Here is a 19,628-nt window from a genome sequence, read left to right as displayed (position 1 = left end):
CTCTGATAGTGCTTATAATCATTTATATCTGTTACTGTCTAATGGTTGTTTCAGCACACCTATTTTACACTAGAATGACGCTGGTTCAATAAATGCTTATTAAAAAACGTCCCCACTGTTTATTCTGTGTATCTCTCCGAGACAAAGTGAGCACGAGTGGCTGAGCATAAAGTCTAGCACTGTTTCCACAATCCCTGACAGGACAGGGTTGTCATGTTCGATAGTTGCCAAGAACTATCTCTCCTTGGTAAGAGGGGTTTCTAGTGGCACTGTGAGATAGCTGGTATACAGGCTAACATACACGGTAGGGGTGTCTAGAATCAGTCCGGACACCAGTCCTAAAGTGTAGAATGTCTAAACGTGCAGATCTTAAATAGGTTTGTAGGAGCTACACGACATCCTGACTTATGGTGAAGCCAGATTTTAAATTACAATTCTGAAAAGTCCACTTTTTTGTTTCCTGCCTTGGCCATTTGATGCCTGCAACCTGTCTTAGGTCACATGACTGGTGTAGTTGACAGTTGGGCTGGGTGTAGTTCACACATATTCCTCCTAGACAGGCACACACAATGGGGAGCTTAGGAGTGACAGGGTGAGCCATCACTGGCATTATATGAGTTAGGATCTTGGCCCAGCCCCACTTACATTTGAATAGGCTGTGCCCTGTCTTCGCACAAAGGACTGCATTCCCCCTGTAGTTCGTCTGGAGCCAAGGACAGAAGTCAGGGCACCTGTGCACTTCAAAGACATGCCTCTAGAAGCTTCTCCCCACTTTAAAGGCACAACTGGGTACAAATAGTGGAACTCAGACACCAACTCTTCAGTACACTACTGGACCTGTGGATGCTCTGACAGGAAGGAGGACTGCTGTGCTGCAGGATGGACTGCCACTATTCTGGACTGCTGCTCTGCTGACCTGCTGACCTCTTGCCTGGGTGAGAATGACTGGACCTGCATCTCTTGAAACCAGAACCCATTTTAGCTCCAAGGCCTAGTTGGCTGGCCTCCTGATCTGAAGCCTCAGGGACACAACAGGCTTCCAACAACCTTGCCCCTGCACCTAGACTCTGCCATCTGTGAGTCTACCCTGTCAAGTGATATCCAGAAAAAACGACGCATCTCCTCTACTATGCAAATCGGACCAGTACCGATGCATTGCCCTTGCTGCGTGGATTGGACCACTCACAAAGACTTGGCAATGCATCGCAGCCCATTGGACACGCCACTGCGCGACACAGGGCCTTGCCTCCCTCGTCGATGGCAGCCTTGACGACGTAGCAGGACTCTACATTGCAGCTCATTGGAACCCATGCATCACCCGAGTGCGTGCTGCATTCTTGATGCCTGAGTACGCATCGTAAGCCCAGTCGATGGCATCCTTCATGACGACACAGAGCATATTCGAAACAATGCATTGCTTCGGCTGCGTGACGCTTCAGTGCAGATTCTCGCAACGCTCTGCAAAGCAGGATGCAAGTAACATTGTTCATAAGAAACAAATGGGTCACTGTAGCTGGCATGCGCTCCATCGCGGTCAGCCTGAACTTGTGACTTTGTCCCGGTATGGCGCAACCAGATATCCTCAGTTGCCGTGCTATTTTCACTAAAATGTTGAAAATTGCATATCTCCAGTTCTGTATGCAACAATTACTTTACACAGGGAAATAACTAACCGTCATGAGAACTCTTCAATGTAACTTTTCCCTTGTGCATATTTTTAACCCCTGGTTTTGGTATACACATGAACACATGCAATATGCATAAACAGTATATGCAAATGTGCTGTGTATAATATGCCAATTATTATCATTATTGAGGGAGGGGCATTACGAGGCACTCATGAGTCGTGGTGTTCCCTTTTCACACTCAATGGTAATAAATAGCATATTACACTCGGAGTATCTGCATACTTTTCACTGAAAAAATAAAACACAGTTATATTTGTAGCTCTATAGCACAAAAACACTGAAATTCGCCAGTTATATTATGCAAAGCACACCATAACTTGCGTCCTGTATATTCAACTATACTATTTCAATGAATGTCTATGTTTGTAATATTCACGCAATTCCCAACTCAGGCAAGGCTCTGCAAGCCACCCCAGCAACAGCCACCCAATCTTTCAGCCATGTGCACCAAACTCCTGCTCTGCACGGTCTTTGACCCTTTGTGGAAGTCGCAAATCAGATGGCGGATAAACTCACTATTTAAAATGCAGCTGTCGACATCACAATCACTTTTTAGGTTGGCAATCACACCTAGCTTTCTATGTGTTTCCCCATATATTAGGCACGTTTTCTACACCTCTGGGGTCAGACACGCGATAGTGACTCCCCTTTCCTATGGGATTTTTTTTTTAAACAGCACAAAAAAAGCTACTCATAATCGATTTACGAATTTCAAGCTAGTAAAATAAAAATCCTACAGAGACCTTCATCGGCCAGTCGTATTTGTCAACAATGCAATGTGATTAGCAAGCGTAGAAAATCACTGAATCTCAACTTTAAACAGCAGAGATATACAAAAAAGTATTAACCCTTTCAAGCTCTCCATTTATTTCTCAAAAATTACGACATGGATTTTCATAAGAAAAACACACTTTTAGTAAAGTTCTACTTTCATGCCTAGTCTGACGTAAATCCGTTCACCAGTTTTTGCTGTACGCAAGAGAAGAAATTCCTATGGGGGAAAAATGGGGGGAAAAAATGTTCAACCACTCCTCGCAACTTTTTCCCCCTTCACAATGTACACAAAATTTGAGATGCAAGACCTTAGCTGACTGCACTGTTACATTCCAAAATGTCATGCAGATCCTCCCTCGGGGGCAAAGTTACAGGCAAATGAAATGCCTCTGGTGACATCATACGCCACAAGGTCAACATTCAGGTGGCTTCTGAATGTCAGCAGACCCCGAAATGGCAATACAGGACTCTAAACACGTAACCCTGTTATGTATTTTATATTACATGGCTGCTTGGGGAGGGTTAGCTTGACAAAAGTTGTTTTCTATAAAGTGCAGATAACAATGGACATTGATTGGAATTAAAATGTTTGGGTTTTGTTTACCTTTCTTGAATCAATTGTTATAAACAATGTAGAATGGCGGGAGCATTGATTTATGCAAAGCGGTGGCTGCTGTATTCACATAATTATACATTTTATAGGATTTACCACAAATTGCTGATTTCACATAAAATGTTTCTTGCTCAAAAGGATGAACATAGTTTTGCCAGAGAATGCACTACATCATTTAACGTTTTGGGCACATAATTTAGATAATCTTGCAGTAGAATCTTAGTATCCTGACAATGGTAAAAGAAGGTAGAGTGATTTGAGGGATGCAATTAGGATGATGAAACTCATTCAATAGGGAACAGCATAATATTTTCCATTTTTCAGTTCCCTCTGAAATATGGGTTGTTAAATCACAGCACATTGTGCAACACCACATGCACGCATACACACACACAAAACATATAAACACATACAAAAGCACAATGTTTAAATTAAATAAAGGTTTTGCATTCCGATTAGGGTGGCGGGGTGCGTATGTTGGTAATTCAGAGGTTTGCTAAAACACAATCAAATACACTGAAGTAGGCAGTCCCAAAGGATAAAACAGCTGTGAAACCATAATCAAATGTTGCATCAAGTACTTAAACAACCATTTTTATTTAGCACATACTGAAATGATCTCCCACTCTTTTTTTTGTTTTCTTACCATGAGTTACTAAGGATTCCTTTCATGCCACCATAGTTGGGATTTCCATACTTCATGTAGTACTGACTTCTTTTAGCCGCTCCGAGTTCCTTTTTATCATCTAGGGAGAAAGGACAAAAAATATCTTTACATCCTCTCTAAAGTAAGATAACGATAGCCTGGGTTGTAAAAACAAAGCACTTACTCAAAAAATATGCTTTTCAGTATCAAAAGGAGCAGAAAGGCGAAAAGTGCTGCCAAACTACTAAATACTTGCAATTAGGCCACAGAAAAAAATCGCTCTCCCCCCATCCAATACAACTCTAGGTACCTGTCCTTAATGTTGCACTATGAACCTTTCTCCACACTTTGTAAGATGGAAATATACTGTGATGATTTACTGACATTTTAAAGTACGCACTTGTATTATTAGCTTATGGCAAGCTATATAAAATCAGTTTCCACTACAGCACAAGCTGCAGACGTCATGTGAGGCTGCAAATCACCTTCCTAGTTTGTTTTTATGTTTTTTATCAGGCCAATTGAAGGTGGGACCAAGACAACATGATGGGAATGTTTCCAGTGGTTTGAGTCTCAAATAATGAGTGACTTCCTTTTTTCCTTCCAACCTTATTGAGCCAGCAACTAGAGTTGAAAAGGAAGAAAGACAAGAAAATAATCTAGAAAAGCAGTCAGCCAAGACTAGAGCAATGGAGACATTAACACACAAGAATAAGAGAAGACTGTATAGACATATCTGACATCAGACAGGATCAACAGACAAACTTACTCAATATCACTAACTTTTACACAGCCGCATTATCCACAAATCAACCACCCCCAGCGATCCCCTATTTGAAGCGCTTCACTCACACAACACACACATGCCAAATTCCCAAATAAACACAGGGACTGGTCTCCTCCTTCCAAGAATCATCCAAACATGAGAGCTAAACTGAGATCCACATAACTACAGTTCCTTAACTACAGATGGAAAAACTCAGATTTAACCTAGAGTTCAACCACACAGCTAGACTACAATTACAAAGGATAACAGGACTTTTACACATAGGAAATTACCATCTGCAGTAGAGGAAATAATACAAAATGTACTAGCGGTGTCTGGGTGAAGGATCAGATTCCACACATATTTATATCTTTTATATGCTAGATGTTAAAGAAATTTCACTTTTATGACCAATTGTATTGCATTGCGCTGGGTTTGAAAACAAAATGGTTACTTACCAGTAGGAGTAGTTTTGCAGCTTGAAGAATTTTCTGGATTCAGATACTGTGCATCATTCTGCCATCTAGTGGTTGAGTCCGGAATAGTGTTTTCTTTTCTTGTTTTGGTCGCGGTCAACCACATTTGGTGCCAGGTAAGTCCCCTGTGTGACGTCAGATGGTATCCTGGAAGTCTACGTGTGTGGTGGCCATCTTCGGATTCTTTTTTCTGTTCTTATTCTCTTTTGTAATCCTTGAGATGGTTTTTGAATAATTCAGATGTATTCCTTTGCTTCCCCCCTGTTTGTTTCCCTTATAGGGGAGGCCGGGTGAGTCGCAGGTGAATACAGACAATTCTTCAAGCTGCAAAACTACTCCTACTGGTTAAGTAACCATTTCGTTTTGCAGCGTGAATCCTTTCATGGATTCACATGCTGTGCATCAGATTATGTAGCAGTTACTCCCGTGTCTGGGAGGCTGTGGTGAAAGGAAGACCTTGCAAACAGGCGTTGCAGCACCCTTTGTCCAATTTGAGCGTCCTTATTCATTTGTATGTACACACAATAATATTTTGGAAAGGTGTGTGGTGATTCCCATGTTGCTGCTGCGCAAATGGAATCAATAGGTACATTGGCCATAAAGGCTAGCATAGCTCCTTTCTTTCTAGTGGAGTGAGCTGTTGGTCGCATTGCCAGTTCCTTTTAGGCATTGGCATTGCCTAATTGGATGGTTTGTACTATACATCTTGCAATAGTTGCTTTCAGAACAGCTAATCCTGTGTCCGTATGTGCGTAGGTGACAAACAACTGCTTTGTCTTTCTGATTTGTTCGGTCTTTTGCAGATAATACAGTAAAGCCCTCCTTACATCCAGGGCTTCTCTCTCCTTTGGTTTTTGGATCCTTGAAGAAAACCGGTAGGAGAATGTTTTGTATTCAAGTGACTTAGATACCACCTTTGGCAAGAATTGTGCATTTGTTTTTAAGATCACTTTATCCTTGTGTATTTGTAAGTAGGGTTCTTGTATTGTTAACGCCTGCAGTTCACTTATTCTTCATAGTGATGTTCTAGCAATGATATAGGCTGTCTTTAGAGTAATATGCTTGAGGTCAACTGAATGCATGGGCTTGAAGGGCTTTGCCATCAGTTGAGAAAGTACTGTATTTAAGCTCCATGTGGGTACTGGAATAGCTCTTGGTGGGGGCTAATCTTTTTGCTCCTTCTAAGAACCTTTTGATTACTGGTCTAGTAAAATACTTTTGCAAGATTTTCCTCTTGTGTATGCCACTATGGCAGCAAGGTGCACTTTAAGGCTGGAGAAGTTGATGTTGCTGTCTAAGAGGTTTAGTAAGATATGTATTAACTGTTTCTTGTGTATTGATTGAATCAATTTTGTTATTTGCGGTGCACCATGTGTTATATCGCTCCCACTTTGCTGCATAGCATTTTCTTGTTGTCTGTTTCCTTGCCTCTTTTAGAATTTCCATAGTCCGTAGAGGCAGATTGAGGTGCCCAAATTCTATGTACTCAGGCGCCAAGCTGCTAGCTGTAGCGACGCTGGTTCTGGATGATAAATCTGGTCCTGCTGAATTGTTAGCAGGTCTTTTTCTGCTATTTTTCTTATCATTTCTCACCTGGATAGTTCTAGGAGGGTTGAGTACCATGTGTGCCTTGGCCATTGTGGGACAATGAGAATCATATTTGTTCCTGGATCTTTTGCTTTTTCTCACACTCTTTGCATCAGGAGTATTGGTGGTTAGGCGTAAGCAAATGTCTGTAACCAACTGAGCGAAAGTGCATTTCCCTTTAATAGGTGGTGTGGAAACCTTGAGGCAAAGCATTGGCATTTCTTGTTCTGCATTGTTGCAAACAGATCACTGGTGTTCCCCATATGTTGAATAGATACTGTACTGTTTTTTGCTTCAACTCCCATTCGTAGGAGCAGTTGTTTTGTCTGCTCAGCTGTGATGCTGTCTACTCCTGGTAGATGTACTGTCTGCAGGTTGATTTTTTGAAGTATTGCCCATTGCCAGATTTCCTGTGCAAATTTGCTCCCCCCGTTTGTTCAGATCGAACATTGTCGTAGTATTGTCTGTTTGAATTAAGATGGTTTTCCCTTGAATGTGTTTCTGGAATGCCTTGAGTGCCAGAAAGTCAGTCTTCATCTCCCAAAAATTGATATGCTTTGTAGAGTCCTGTTCGCTCTGTTGAACATGAACTTTCAGCTGGTTGAAGTGTGCACCTCAGCCTTTGAGGGATGCATCTGTGGGGACTGTCACAGATTGAGTTGGGTCCCTGAAATGTCTCCCCTGTGCTATGTTGTTGGATGCCCACCATTGTATCTCTGCTTGCACCCTTTGTGTAACAACCACTAGATCCTCCCAACTTCCCGAGGCTTGACACCAGCTGTTGGTGATCCATTCTTGAAATGGGCGTATGTGTTGGCGAGGATACATGATGCCATCATGCCCATTCTTGTAGAGGGCTGTATCATGGTGGATTGCTTGTAGACTGCCTTGTTTGGGGTAACCTTTTGCGTTTGCTGTGATTAGCCTTGCTCCCAGGAAGATTTTTTCCCTTTCTGGTGTTGTTGACTATTTCTTATGGTTTATTGAGAAACCCAGATTTTCCAGTGTTTGAATTGTTTTTTGAACATGATTGTGACATGTTTGTTTTGAATATCCCCTTACGAGCAAGTCGTCTAGGTAGGGGTAGACGTGAATTCCTTCTTTTCTCAGGTGTGCCGCCACTGCGGCTAGACACTTTGTGAACACCCGTGGTGCTGATTTAACTCCTCCTCGATTAATCTCCCCCCCCAACCTCCCACCTAAATCGAGAAAAAACCCTCAAACAAACTGATCAGGCAATTCCTCGAATCACTATTTGCAAACATATATCACGCTCCTATAAAGGCCATGTAAAATGGACCTCATCTTTCACATGGAAAGACCCTCAGATCACAACTTGATATTACCAAAACTACGAATACACCCCATAGCTGCAAACTTTCTTTCCCTTTCCCTAATCGCTCGACAAGAAGGGGGATCACCTCGGTGACCATCTATTCCAATGGCACAGTCTTGATCCAAGCCAATAATGACAACCTTGAGACATTTGATTCCCTCTTCCCCTCACTTAGGACTGCCTCCGCTCATACTCCTCTCGCCCACCTTACCCACCCCTCTCACCCCGACATCCAAACCCCCCAGAGAAACTCCCTCTACACTCCTGCACCCGAGATCATAAACCCCCTTCCTCCTACTCGTGCCACCACCAGTACCCTTTGGCACCAATAGCAAGACTCCCTTGCCCCCACAGGCTCACCCTCGCAAACTGCCCCCCACTCATTACCCACCTCCAGCAACTCTGTCCGCCCTCACTATTCAAACTAAGACCCCCAATAACCCTCCTATACTTTCCTGCAATAGAAAGGAGATGCCACATCATAACCACCTGCACCCCACGTCCATCCCCAAAGCCCCCACGGATAACGCAAGAATGACCAGAGGGCAACACAACATAGTCGGGCATTCGCCTCTCCAGGTAGACCCCGCCCAGAATCCATCCACCCAAACCCAAAATGAGACGAGGAGTCGGCTCTCCCTGCTTGAAAGCCAATTAGCTATTATAACACAGGGTTTCAACAACATACTAAACAATCTCGCTGAGCTCCCCAAAACATCCAAAAACCACCACAGTACTACCACTCTCTAGAACCCTGCACACCAAAGGCACGTCAAGGCCATGCGACCCAGCGAGGCCTCCCCCCTCGAGTCATACACTGAGGCCCAAAAGAACAATGGAGGCTAAGTCCCCGGATGAAGCGGCTGATCTGGCCTCCTCGTACGACACCCCCGCTGCTTCCAATCCCCAATCCATGATTCAGGTAATCACTAAGCATGGGCGTAAAATCCGCTCCGCTCGCGGATTTTGCGGATTGTCGGCAAATTCGCAATCCGCGAACTCTCGCGAATTTGCCAAAAATTTGCAAATCCGCGCAAAGCGGATTTTTTGCTTGGTCGCACTTGCCAACTAGAATACTATACAATTTTGCGACGCACAGCGTTCACTTACCGTCATTCAGCGTTTGCAGAGTTGTTTTTCTCCATGTTTGCGTGTGCTGCGCCATTTTCGATCTTGCTGCGGGATCCCGCGGAAGTTTGTCGACGTCATCGCGGCTTGCCACCTTGCACGGCGAGAGTTTGGCAACACGAGTACGTCATAAAGGCCCGTGATCACGCATCGCGGGAGTAAACACTTGCGAACACGTAGATGTGGCGGGCAGCGACAATCTCGCAATTGCGAGATTGCAAAATTTGCAATTTCGCACAAGAAATCCACCAGCAGGCAGCATAAACCTTGAAAATTATGATTTTTATCAGAATAACTCCTCAGGTTGACATTTGCCTGCACTTTTTTTTTGCAAGGAGTCCATTTTGGGGGGGGGTGGGTGGGAGGAAGGAAGTGCCCCACAGTCTTCCTGTTCCTGTCCAGCAGGCTCCTCCCAGTGCTTTCTTCATGTGCTGGTCACTTTGATTTGGATCTTGACCTGGAAGGATTACTTTTTGTGGATGCTGCTGGATATTTGGATTTTTGCAAAACTGAAAGCACTCAGCAGGTGCAAAAGTTCAATCTTATCATTAGTAACCATTCCCTGTAGTGCTTCCTGAGGGGCCCCTTCAGAGTTCAGTTGCCTACTTGCAACTATTCTATGACCCTGCTCTGACCCTCACAGCAGGCTCAAAGAATAGCTACAAGTATACAACAAAGGTCCTGTTAAAAAAATTACACTGCAACAGAAAGCAATTATAGATAAGGAAGCCGGTGCCAGCCTGGAAGTTCAAATTCAGTGACACATTAATCAGCCCCTAATTCATTCATGTCAGTTGAGGCAGGACAGGTGTGCTTTTCCCCCCATAATCTACAGTGATGAACTAGAGGGTGGCATGGGTGAGCCAGAGGGTGGCAGTGGTGAAACAGAGGGTGGCAGTGGTGAAACAGAGGGTGGCAGTGGTGAAACAGAGGGTGCTGTGATGAACCAGACGTAGAAACAACATGGTCGCGACCGTTGCTACCCGACAAGTAAGTTCGCGTTTGCGAACTGGTAAAAAACCCTTGCGAAATGGCAGAAACACTTGCGAACACACAAAAAAAAGGAATTCGCAAAATTTGCGAGAGTTCGCGGATTTTGCGGATTGCGAATCCGTAAATACGCAATTTCGCGGATTGCCAATTCGCAAAATCCGCCCATGCTTAGTAATCACTGGATTTAGGAGAGACCACTCCACTCCGAAACTCCCCACTGCACCCTCAAAGAAAAAAACAATAATAGAGCCACAATCTACTAACTGCATGCTCAAACTGCAGATCAGCCACCAAACATGCCACAGAGCTTGCTGAATCCATTCTCACCCATGACATAGACATAGCCTTCAACACAGAGACATTGTTTAATGACTGCTCGCCTCCAATCCTGGACACCCTCGTACCCACAGGCTTCTCAAACATCAACAAAGACCGAAAAGACCAAAGAGGTGGTGGCTTAGCAATCGCTCACAACAACAACCTATCTGTGACCCAAATAGACACCTTCAACTACAACACCTTTGAATGTCTAACCGCCAACTTCAACACCAGCAACAACAAAGTACTGCAATGCCATCTCCTATACCATCCCCCAGGCAACATCCCCACTTTCACTGAACACCTGTCAGACCTGATTGCACACTGCGCACTCGTAGACAATAACAACCTAATTCTGGGTGACCTCAACCTGCATTGTAATGACAAAAACAACCCACCTATACAAAACCTGAACTAGCTACTACAAACCAACAACCTTACCCAGCACGGCTCAGAAGGTACACACAACAAAGGGGCTATCCTGGATGCCATCATCGCCCAACACAACGCAATCACAATAGATCACATCCTATCAGTTGACTGGTCATATCACCACTTACTCATATCCCACATCACGCAACCGATCATGTATCAACCTCCCATCCAAAATCCCCCCACGTGGATGAGAAACCTATCACAGATCAACATGAGCGACTTAGAAGAAAAAATAAGCACGCTCCTGCCCATCTCCCCTGACGGCTGCTCCACAACAGAACTCACATCACACTACAACACAACCATGGCATCCATTCTAGACCAACTTGCCCCCCTGAAACTGAAAAAAGCTAGGACTATTCCTTCAAGATCCTGGACATTAACGCTGAAAAGAGACAACAGAGCTACAGAACGTTTATGGAGAAACAATCCTTCTTCAAGCCTCTGCGAGCAACTCAAAGCAACTCGAAGGAACTACAAAAACATATCAACAAGGATAAAAGCAACTTTTTCTGTGCTGCCCTTAACAATGCGAAAAACAGGCCCAAAGAACTCTTTAACATCATCAGGCAACAGACCTCCAAGACCTCTGCAACCCCAGTCCAGGCCTCCAAAGATCTGTGCGACAACTACGCCAACTTTTTCAACGACAAAATCACCAAAATTGAACTATCTCTTGACACCAACCTCTACCCCTCCTATAAAAACCAAACCCCAACAACCGAAAGCAACACGAAAAAGCCCCCCTCGAAAGCCTGGAAATGCTTCGACCTTGTACCCGTAACGGAGATTCTTAAACTAATCTCCTCCTCTAAGCCTGCATCCCACACCCTCGACCCTCTACCCTCCCAATTATCCAAAAAGCTGAAATTCTCACTCGCCCCACTCTGGAGCGAAATCATAAACAGCTCCTTGAAAACATTCCAGAATGCCTTAAAGTAGGCCAAGTCACGCCTATATTGAAAAAGCCAGGTCTTGACAACACCGACCTGAACAACTTCAGACCTGTTTCCAACTTCCCTTTCCTATCCAAAATCCTTGAAAAGTGTGTTCTCAAACAACTGACGCAGCACATAGACATCAACCTACTAGATCGCCACCAATTGGGCTACAGAAAAGGCTGTAGTACTGAAACCGCGATCCTTAACATCGTGGACGACATCCACAAATCCCTTGATGCTAACAAATGCTGCCTACTCATCCTCCTAGACCTATCGGCAGCATTTGACACAGTGGATCACAATCTACTCATCAAGGCTCTTCAAGACAGAGTAGGTTCAGATGAGGTGGTCCTAGAATGGTTCTCCTCCTTCTTACACAACCGCGCACAAAGGGTAAAAATTAAATCCTTCACGTCCGACCTACACCCAGTCAACAGAGGTGTCCCCCAAGGCTCGGTGCTCTCCCCTCAATTGTTCAACATTTACATGGAACCTCTCACCACCCTACTCAAAGAAGCCAACATACCTTTCCACCTATACGCAGACAACACACAGATCTACTTCCATCTACGACATTCAAAGTCTCAACCACACTCTCAAAAAAATTCAACAGAGGCCAGCAACAAACCACCTTAAACGCATTCAAGACAAAACCGAAATCCTCCTTCTCTCCAACAAAGAAGAGAACCCCCAAATCGTTGAATGGCTGAAATCAATTGATGCTCTCAACAGCAATCTCACCCTAGCTAACTCGGCAAAATTTCTAGGAATCACCCTCGATGCAAAACTGAACATGAATGACCACATCAAGATCTCCGCAAAGAGTGCCTTCCTCAATCTAAAGCTTCTCAACAAAATTAAGCCCTTCATACCGCCCAAGGACCTCAAACAAGCTACGCAATCACTAGTGCTATCTAGACTCTACTACGGGAACGCACCCCTCACCGGTTCAGCTCAATCCCACCTAGCTCCACTCAAAACAACCCTCACTGCAGCTGCCAGAATGGTCTCCGGGGTTAAGAAATATGACCACTTATCTCCTGCCCTCAGAGAACTAAAATGGCTCCCAGTTGAAATGCGTGCCAACTTCAGAACTGCCTGCCTCACGCACAAAACCCTGCACACAGGGAAACCGGAATACCTGGCATCCAAACTCAAGAAAGCTGGCCAGACAAGAAACCTCAGGAGTTCCGAAACCCTCCTCATCCCGATGAAAACACACACACTAAAATCCACTGCACGATCCTTCTCTGGAAACGCACCCAAAATCTGGAACTCCATCCCAGTCAATATCAGGACTATCCCTTTCGTTATAAAATTCAAAAGTCTCCTAAAAGACCTCTACCTTAACCGTGCCTTCCCGAAATGAGAATCGCCAATGAAACGCACAAATCGGAAGTCCGCTGGCACCTGACAATGTTCCACCACAATCCTACCTCTTACTACACTTTATAACTCCTTGACAATTTTCCACCTCGATCTACCTCATCCCCACTCTCCTACCCCCTCCTCGTAATCTCCCCATGGAAAGAGGTTGAACCCAGGAAATTGTGTACTCATCGACGCTGTCTCAGCACCTCCCTACCTCAAGGACGCAAAACTCGAGGATTCCGTCGAACTTTTTAAGTATACCTTTCCCTTTTTTGTCTCTCTATATGTGTCTTCTGCTCTAAAATCTGTTGTGAAGCGCTCCGATACCCTCGGGTTTGGCAAAGCGCTATACAAAACTCCTAAAAAAAATAATAATAATAATAATACCTTGAATTGGTAGTGTGTTCAGTTGTGCAGGAATCTTAGGTACTTTCTGGGAATATCTAGGTAGGCGTCTTAGAGGTCTATTGTTGCCAAATCTCCCTCTTGATTCTGTGGGATTATTTGCTGGAGAGTACACATTTTGAAGCGTTGTATTAGTATGAACTTGTTTATGAATCTTAAGTCCATGATTGGTCTTAAAGTTTGATCCTGTTTGGGTACTAGGAAGTAAGGTGGGTAGTTTCCTTTGAACCAATCTTGTGTTGGTACCTTTTCTATTGCCTGTTTTAGGCATAGTTCTTTGATCTCTGCGTTTAGCAGCGTTTGTTCTACTCTTGTTAATTTTCATGTTTCTGGCGGATTTGCATGTGGTGTTTTGGGAGCTCTATGCAATATCCGTACTGTACCACATTTAATATCCAGATGTCTGTTGTGATCCTTTCCCATTGTTTTTGGATTAAGGATATTCTTCCCCCTACCGGTGTCTTGTGTAGGTCCTTCTTTGTGATTATGTCAGTTTGACCCATTTCTCTTCCTCTAGAGGACTGTCCCCTTCCTTTGCCATTGCCTCTCCCTCAAAATGGCTGCTTTTGTTGTTGTTGCCAACCTTGGCAGCTTGATTGTTGACCCATTTGCTGACTTGGGTTCTGTCCTTGAGCTTGTTGTGGCGTCTGTTGTCCTTGACCAAAGGTGCCTCTACCTGTGGGCTTTCTGCCATTGAAACCTCCTCTTTTAAAAGATCCTCTTCGCTGCCGGGCCCCCATTGCCCTCATTGCCCTTGCTGTTTCGCTGTCCTTTTTTATTTGCTGAAGGGATTCCACTTATTTACCAAAAAGAGCTTCTCCGTTGAATGGTCTGTTAATGATTGATGTCTGAACTTCTTGTTTAAACCCAGAAATTCTGAGCCAGGCAGGTCTTCTGAGGATGGTTCCTGTGCACATTTGCCTACTGGCAGTACCTGCTGCATCTATGGCTGACTTTAGGCAGCTGTTAGTCACATTCTTCCCTTCCTGGACTATAGATTTTGCCCTCTTTTTATCCTCCTCAGGAAGTTTGTTAAGCAAATCCTTTATATCATCCTACTGTTGGTGGCCATATCTATTTAGTAGGGCATTGGAGTTGGCAATACGCCACTGTGTTGCTGCCTCTTTTTTCACCCTTCTCCCCACCATATCAATTCTTTTACTTTCTTTTTCTGGTGGTAGCCCAGTGTTGGTGACGGCGTTTGCTCTTCTCCTGGCTGTAGTGACAATAATGGAGTCAGGCACTGTACTTCCCTGAATGTATTTTGGGGTTACTCCCTTGTTTGAAGCAGATTGCTTGAAGGCTTCTTTGCCTTGATCCAGAATACTGCGCAACATAGGCAGATACTGTGTTCCCTTTGTTGCAGGTGCCACGTTTCAAGCAAGAAACATGTGTCCCCTTTTTCTTCCTCTAAGGGTACACCAACTTGATTTGCTGCCCTCTTGACCATGTAATTATAGAAAGCTAGATCATCTGGAGGCTAAGCTTTTGAGGGATAGCTTCAAATCTCTTCTGCTGGGCTCTCGGTGTCGAGGTCGTTCCGTGTATCCTCAAAGGTTTCTGATGTTTCCTCTTCATCAGGGATGTCTCTGCATTGCTAGGGATCTTCGCCTCGAGGTTCCGGGGTTGGCGGGGATTCGAAGATACCTTCTTCCTCTCCCTCAGCATCTTCTGTCTCTTCAGCGTCGACGTTCTTTCGCTTGGCGGCCAGTGTCTTAGGAATTCGAAAATCCTTCAGTGAGGCGCTGAGTCCTTTTTCTTTTGTAGGAGCGTTGCCATTTCCTCCTCGAGTCTTCTCCTTTTCCTTTCGACCTCGAGGGCCCCATCAGCGTTGGAGGTTTTCTTTTCTTCCCGGCGTCGACGTTAGTCTTCAGCGGTGTTGTGCCCTTTTTTGTGGGTTCCTTGTCGATACATGGCTTTAGTGCTGTCGGCGATTTTCCCTCCTCGGTAACCTTTGCTTTGGTTCTAGGGAGATCTTTTGATCTCAGCTGACCCTCGATCGCCTTATTGCATGGCGTCGAGGCTGCCTTGAGCGCCATATGTCCGTGGCCCTTTGGTTCATACGGATCTTTATGGCCTCGACGTCCAATCCTTTGTGTGTCGAATCCGCTGGTGCTCCATGTTCTTCCTCGTCGCTAGAGAAACCCAGGTCTCTCTTGGAAGTTTTCTCAGTTGTCTGCGACATTGTGGTGTAGTGGACCTGTCTTTGGTGTCGGCGTGTCCGGAGTGTTTTTGGCAGGAACGCTGCGCAGGCCTCACAAACCTGGTCTTAATGATTTTTGGGCGGGCAGGGGTTGCAGACGTCGTGTGGATCGCTTGTGCATACTTGTGGTGGCAACTGGGAAAGAACTTGAAAGGAGGCATTCTCCATGACCCCTACCTTGCCATTTGTCGACCGAAGTAGTCCTCTTGGTGTTCAAACGGACGCTCTGCTCCTGTCTTCGGCTACGACGTCGATGATATATCGGTAATATTCTTCTTTTTTGAAGTTTTTCAGGAAAAAAACTAAACTTTTTTCGGAGCTTCCCATCTTGCTTCAAGACCCTACGGCAGACAAAAGAATCTGGAGATGGCCACCACGCACGTCGACCTCCAGGATACCGTCTAACGTCACAAAAGGGACATACCTTGCACCAAATGGAGGTCAAAGCAAACACAAGGAGATGATGGACGGCGTGCTGAAACATTTCAGACACTAACCCCAGTCACAGATCTGGGTTGAATCCATCATCGTTCTTTAGCTCACTTCGCCACCCCAGTTCAGACACAGCTATATGCAAATCAGTCTTGACCCTGTGCTCATGGGACCAGTCCAGCCCGAACTGCCAAGCCATGTCTTCCCTGGACCAGAAACAAGCATCCTGGGACCGGTTCTGGGCAAACAGCCCTCATCAGCCAGGCTAGCTTAAATCCAGTGGCAAAGTGAGCAAGGGACCCACGTCTGGGCATACCTGCCAACTTAGGGCGAACAAAGCAAACACAAGGAGATGATGGACGGAGCGCTGAAACTTTTCAGACTCTCACCCCAGTCACAGACCTGGGTTGAACCCATCACCTGGGACCGGTTTCGGGCTAACAGTCCTCATTTTGCCACTGGATTCAAGCTAGCCTGGCTGATGAGGGCTGTTAGACCGAAACCTGTCCCAGGATGCTTGTTTCCGGTTCAGGAAGACCTGGCTTGGCAGTTCGGGCTGGACTGTTCGCATGAGTACCATTGAGTTGGGTAACAATATACATCTGTTATTCAGTGCCTTGAGACCTTAGGGTGATAAGTGTGCTTTACAAATGTACATGTTATGTTATTTGCATATGGCTGGGTCTGAACTGAGGTGGCGAAGTGAGCTAAAGAACAATGATGGATTCAAACTAGATCTATGACTGGAGGTGAGTGTTTGAAAAGTTTCAGCATCATCTCTTTGTGTTTACCAAATGGTGGTCGACAGCGACCAAGAAAAAACAACAACAAAAAACAAACACTATTCAGGACCCACTAGATGGGGGAATGATGCACAGCATGTGAATCCAGAAATGGATTCGCTCTACAAAACAATATTCTGACAATGGGGAAATGGTGCAAGACAGACACCTAATTTAACAGTTATGGTATTTATTTGTTTATTTATTTATAAAGATGTATATAGTGCGAACATGGTATACAATGACTGCCCCAGTTTCACTGCCTCTTAAGTAAGAGATCATACTGAGTAATAGTGACTTAAGACCCTGCTGCTGCATTTACAAAAAGTGTTCAAAGATCCAGTAACCGAAAAGATCCCCTTCAAAAATCAAGGGTCTGATATTAGTCAACACAAATTATGGTTTAAGGGTACTAAGAGTCTTGGTATCCATTTCAAAAGGGCTACCATCATCTGGCATTTGGTGTCCACTGGCTGTAGAGCCAGTCTATGGAGACCAGGTTTGGCACCAAATGGTCCTTAAATGGACTAATCCCATAGGTATAGACTGTTTCAATGGCTATTTACTTCTTTTAATGTTTTCCAGAGAGAATTGCCAAATAGTCAGTCAAGCTCTGAAATGCCCCACAATAGGTGGGAAGAGCAAGCCATATAATAGGTTGCATCAAATACTCACAAAGCCAAGCAGATCAGGGCTCCTTCTCTTTCTGATTTTCTGCCCAGGGAGAGAACGGAAATAAGTTAGGCTTTTCTTGGCTGAAGAGGCCTGTACTTCTAGAAACTATGTTTCCTGGTTTGTTGCCTACCAGCTGCAGGAATGGAGTGAGGTTTGTCCCATGCACAGTGGAGGTGTCCAACAAAACGTGGGGCTGCCGCTTGAGGCTTGTCCGCTATCTCCAGCACCTCTGAGGTTATCCAATCATCCTTTGGCAAAATATTAACACTACCGCTTTGCACAGAACTCTTAGCGAATAGAGGGTTGTCAGGTTCTCCATCATTATCCTCATGCCAAGAAGGGGAAGGCAAGGGGACACCAAGATCATCAGTGTATGAACCAAGGAAGACTGAAAACCTTGAGAAAGCCTCTGGGCCTAGAAATCCTTTTTATTTCCAGAATGATCTCCTCTATGATAACAGAGGCTATCTTTGTTGCAGTGGAAAGTATTACATTTGTCAAGGGAGTAAACAGAGGTATCAAACCTGGATCCACTGGTATGGGACGGATAGAATCCAGCGCAGTGATGGGTTTGTGAGAATAGGCACTGATGGTGCTGTAGGCTGAGGAGACTTGCCAGGAAAACCTAGTGGCTCTGGGTGCTAAAGCTACCAGTGCTGTAGAAGCAGATATTGAGGGAACAACAGTGGCTTCTGAGGGTACGTTTAAGATTCCAGACTGATGCATATCAAAAAGAGTTTAAAATAGGAGGTTGAGTGCACCACCCTGGTCTTTCGTCTTCTGAAAGCCTTGATCCCTCTTAAAAGGAAAGTCTAGTGCTTATGCTCTTTATGAGAATTTTAATTTAGATGTACAGAGAGCACCCATTGTGAGGCCATAAAAGGCCCGAGTATTATTTACTTTGATGTATGATGGCAAGAGTTGTCCCAGAGTAGACAACAGCTTCACCAAGGTTTGAGGCATAAGATCCAGGGTGATATGTAATGCCTTCAAGTTTAACTCTGAGTATCGAGGAAAGAGTATGAGCTAAGAACAAGAAAAGCATGGAGCGGAGACCTGCAGTCAGATACAAAGGGAGATGGTAGGAGTTTGACAGCACCTGGTCAGTCTGCTTCTGGCCTTTGCATCAGATATGTCCAACAAGCCCGCCAAGAAGCCCACTCCACCATAGGGGTGACAAGAGTCCAAAGGGGACCAAGACCTGAAGAGATGAAGCAAATGTTCGAAAATGGAATCGTGAGATCCCTCTGGTTGTACCCCAGCACCAATTCCTGCTTCCCCCTTTGAACTAGAATGGCTGGGTTGAGAGTGGGTTTAAGGATCACACACTCCTTGGTGTGGTGAGCCTCTAGAGTCCTGGTGACAATCCAACATAAATGTTACCAGACCCCTACCAAGGTAGAGAGACTTGCTCAACCGTTGCAAGAGGCCTGCAGCAAAGCACTTAGATTAACGAAGCAAGTCAACTCTTTGGTTTAGACGGCTTGAAATTCCATGCTCGCGTGATGAGGAGATCCGACGGGGCACTGCAGTCTCAGGAGAAAGAATGGTTTTGATCCAAAGACCCTCAAACTCCCAAGAGCTTTCTGCCTAATCTCCGAATTGTGACAACAGGGTCTTTCTACAGGGTAATTTTGCATTCCACAGGGATGTCGGCTTCACTTGGACCTAGTAGAGGGGAGGGTCCCCAGGAGAGGACACAAGACGTAGGTGGTGCCTCACTACCTCGCATGCATACAGAGTAGTAAATAGCATGTCCTGTGACTGAGACCCCCCAACTGATTTCCTTACTTTTCTTTCTATTGCTGTAATCCCACATTTCTTTGGGTTTCAGGGCACCCTACTCATCATTCAATCCAGGCGCTTTTCATAAATTTATTGCAAAGTATTTTAGAGGCGATTCATGAAAAGCTTTATTAGATTTAGTATAACAAGACAACAAAGAAGGAACCATAAGGGATTTGTCTCTATATGCAGTGTTGCAGCACAAGTTAAAATACCATATAAGAGTATGTAATGTCGGAAGCGGAATGGAAAGCAAATGCATTATCTATGGTTT

General features: G+C 44.8%; 1 protein-coding gene across 1 annotated transcript in view; it reads right to left on the bottom strand.

Annotated features, from left to right (window-relative positions):
* Positions 1-19,628, bottom strand: part of NCBP3 (nuclear cap binding subunit 3) — a 309,425-nt gene that overhangs the window by 126,928 nt on the left and 162,869 nt on the right. Inside the window, exon 8 of the mRNA XM_078679347.1 lies at positions 3,722-3,821. Within this exon, the coding sequence (XP_078535473.1) occupies positions 3,722-3,821 (100 nt within the window). The remainder of the gene's footprint in view (positions 1-3,721; positions 3,822-19,628) is intronic.

Source organism: Lissotriton helveticus, chromosome 3_1, assembly GCF_964261635.1.
Source record: "Lissotriton helveticus chromosome 3_1, aLisHel1.1, whole genome shotgun sequence".
NCBI classification, from domain to species: domain Eukaryota; kingdom Metazoa; phylum Chordata; class Amphibia; order Caudata; family Salamandridae; genus Lissotriton; species Lissotriton helveticus.
The sequence above is the reverse complement of the archived record's forward strand: the minus strand, read 5'-3'. Positions and strand labels throughout refer to the sequence as shown.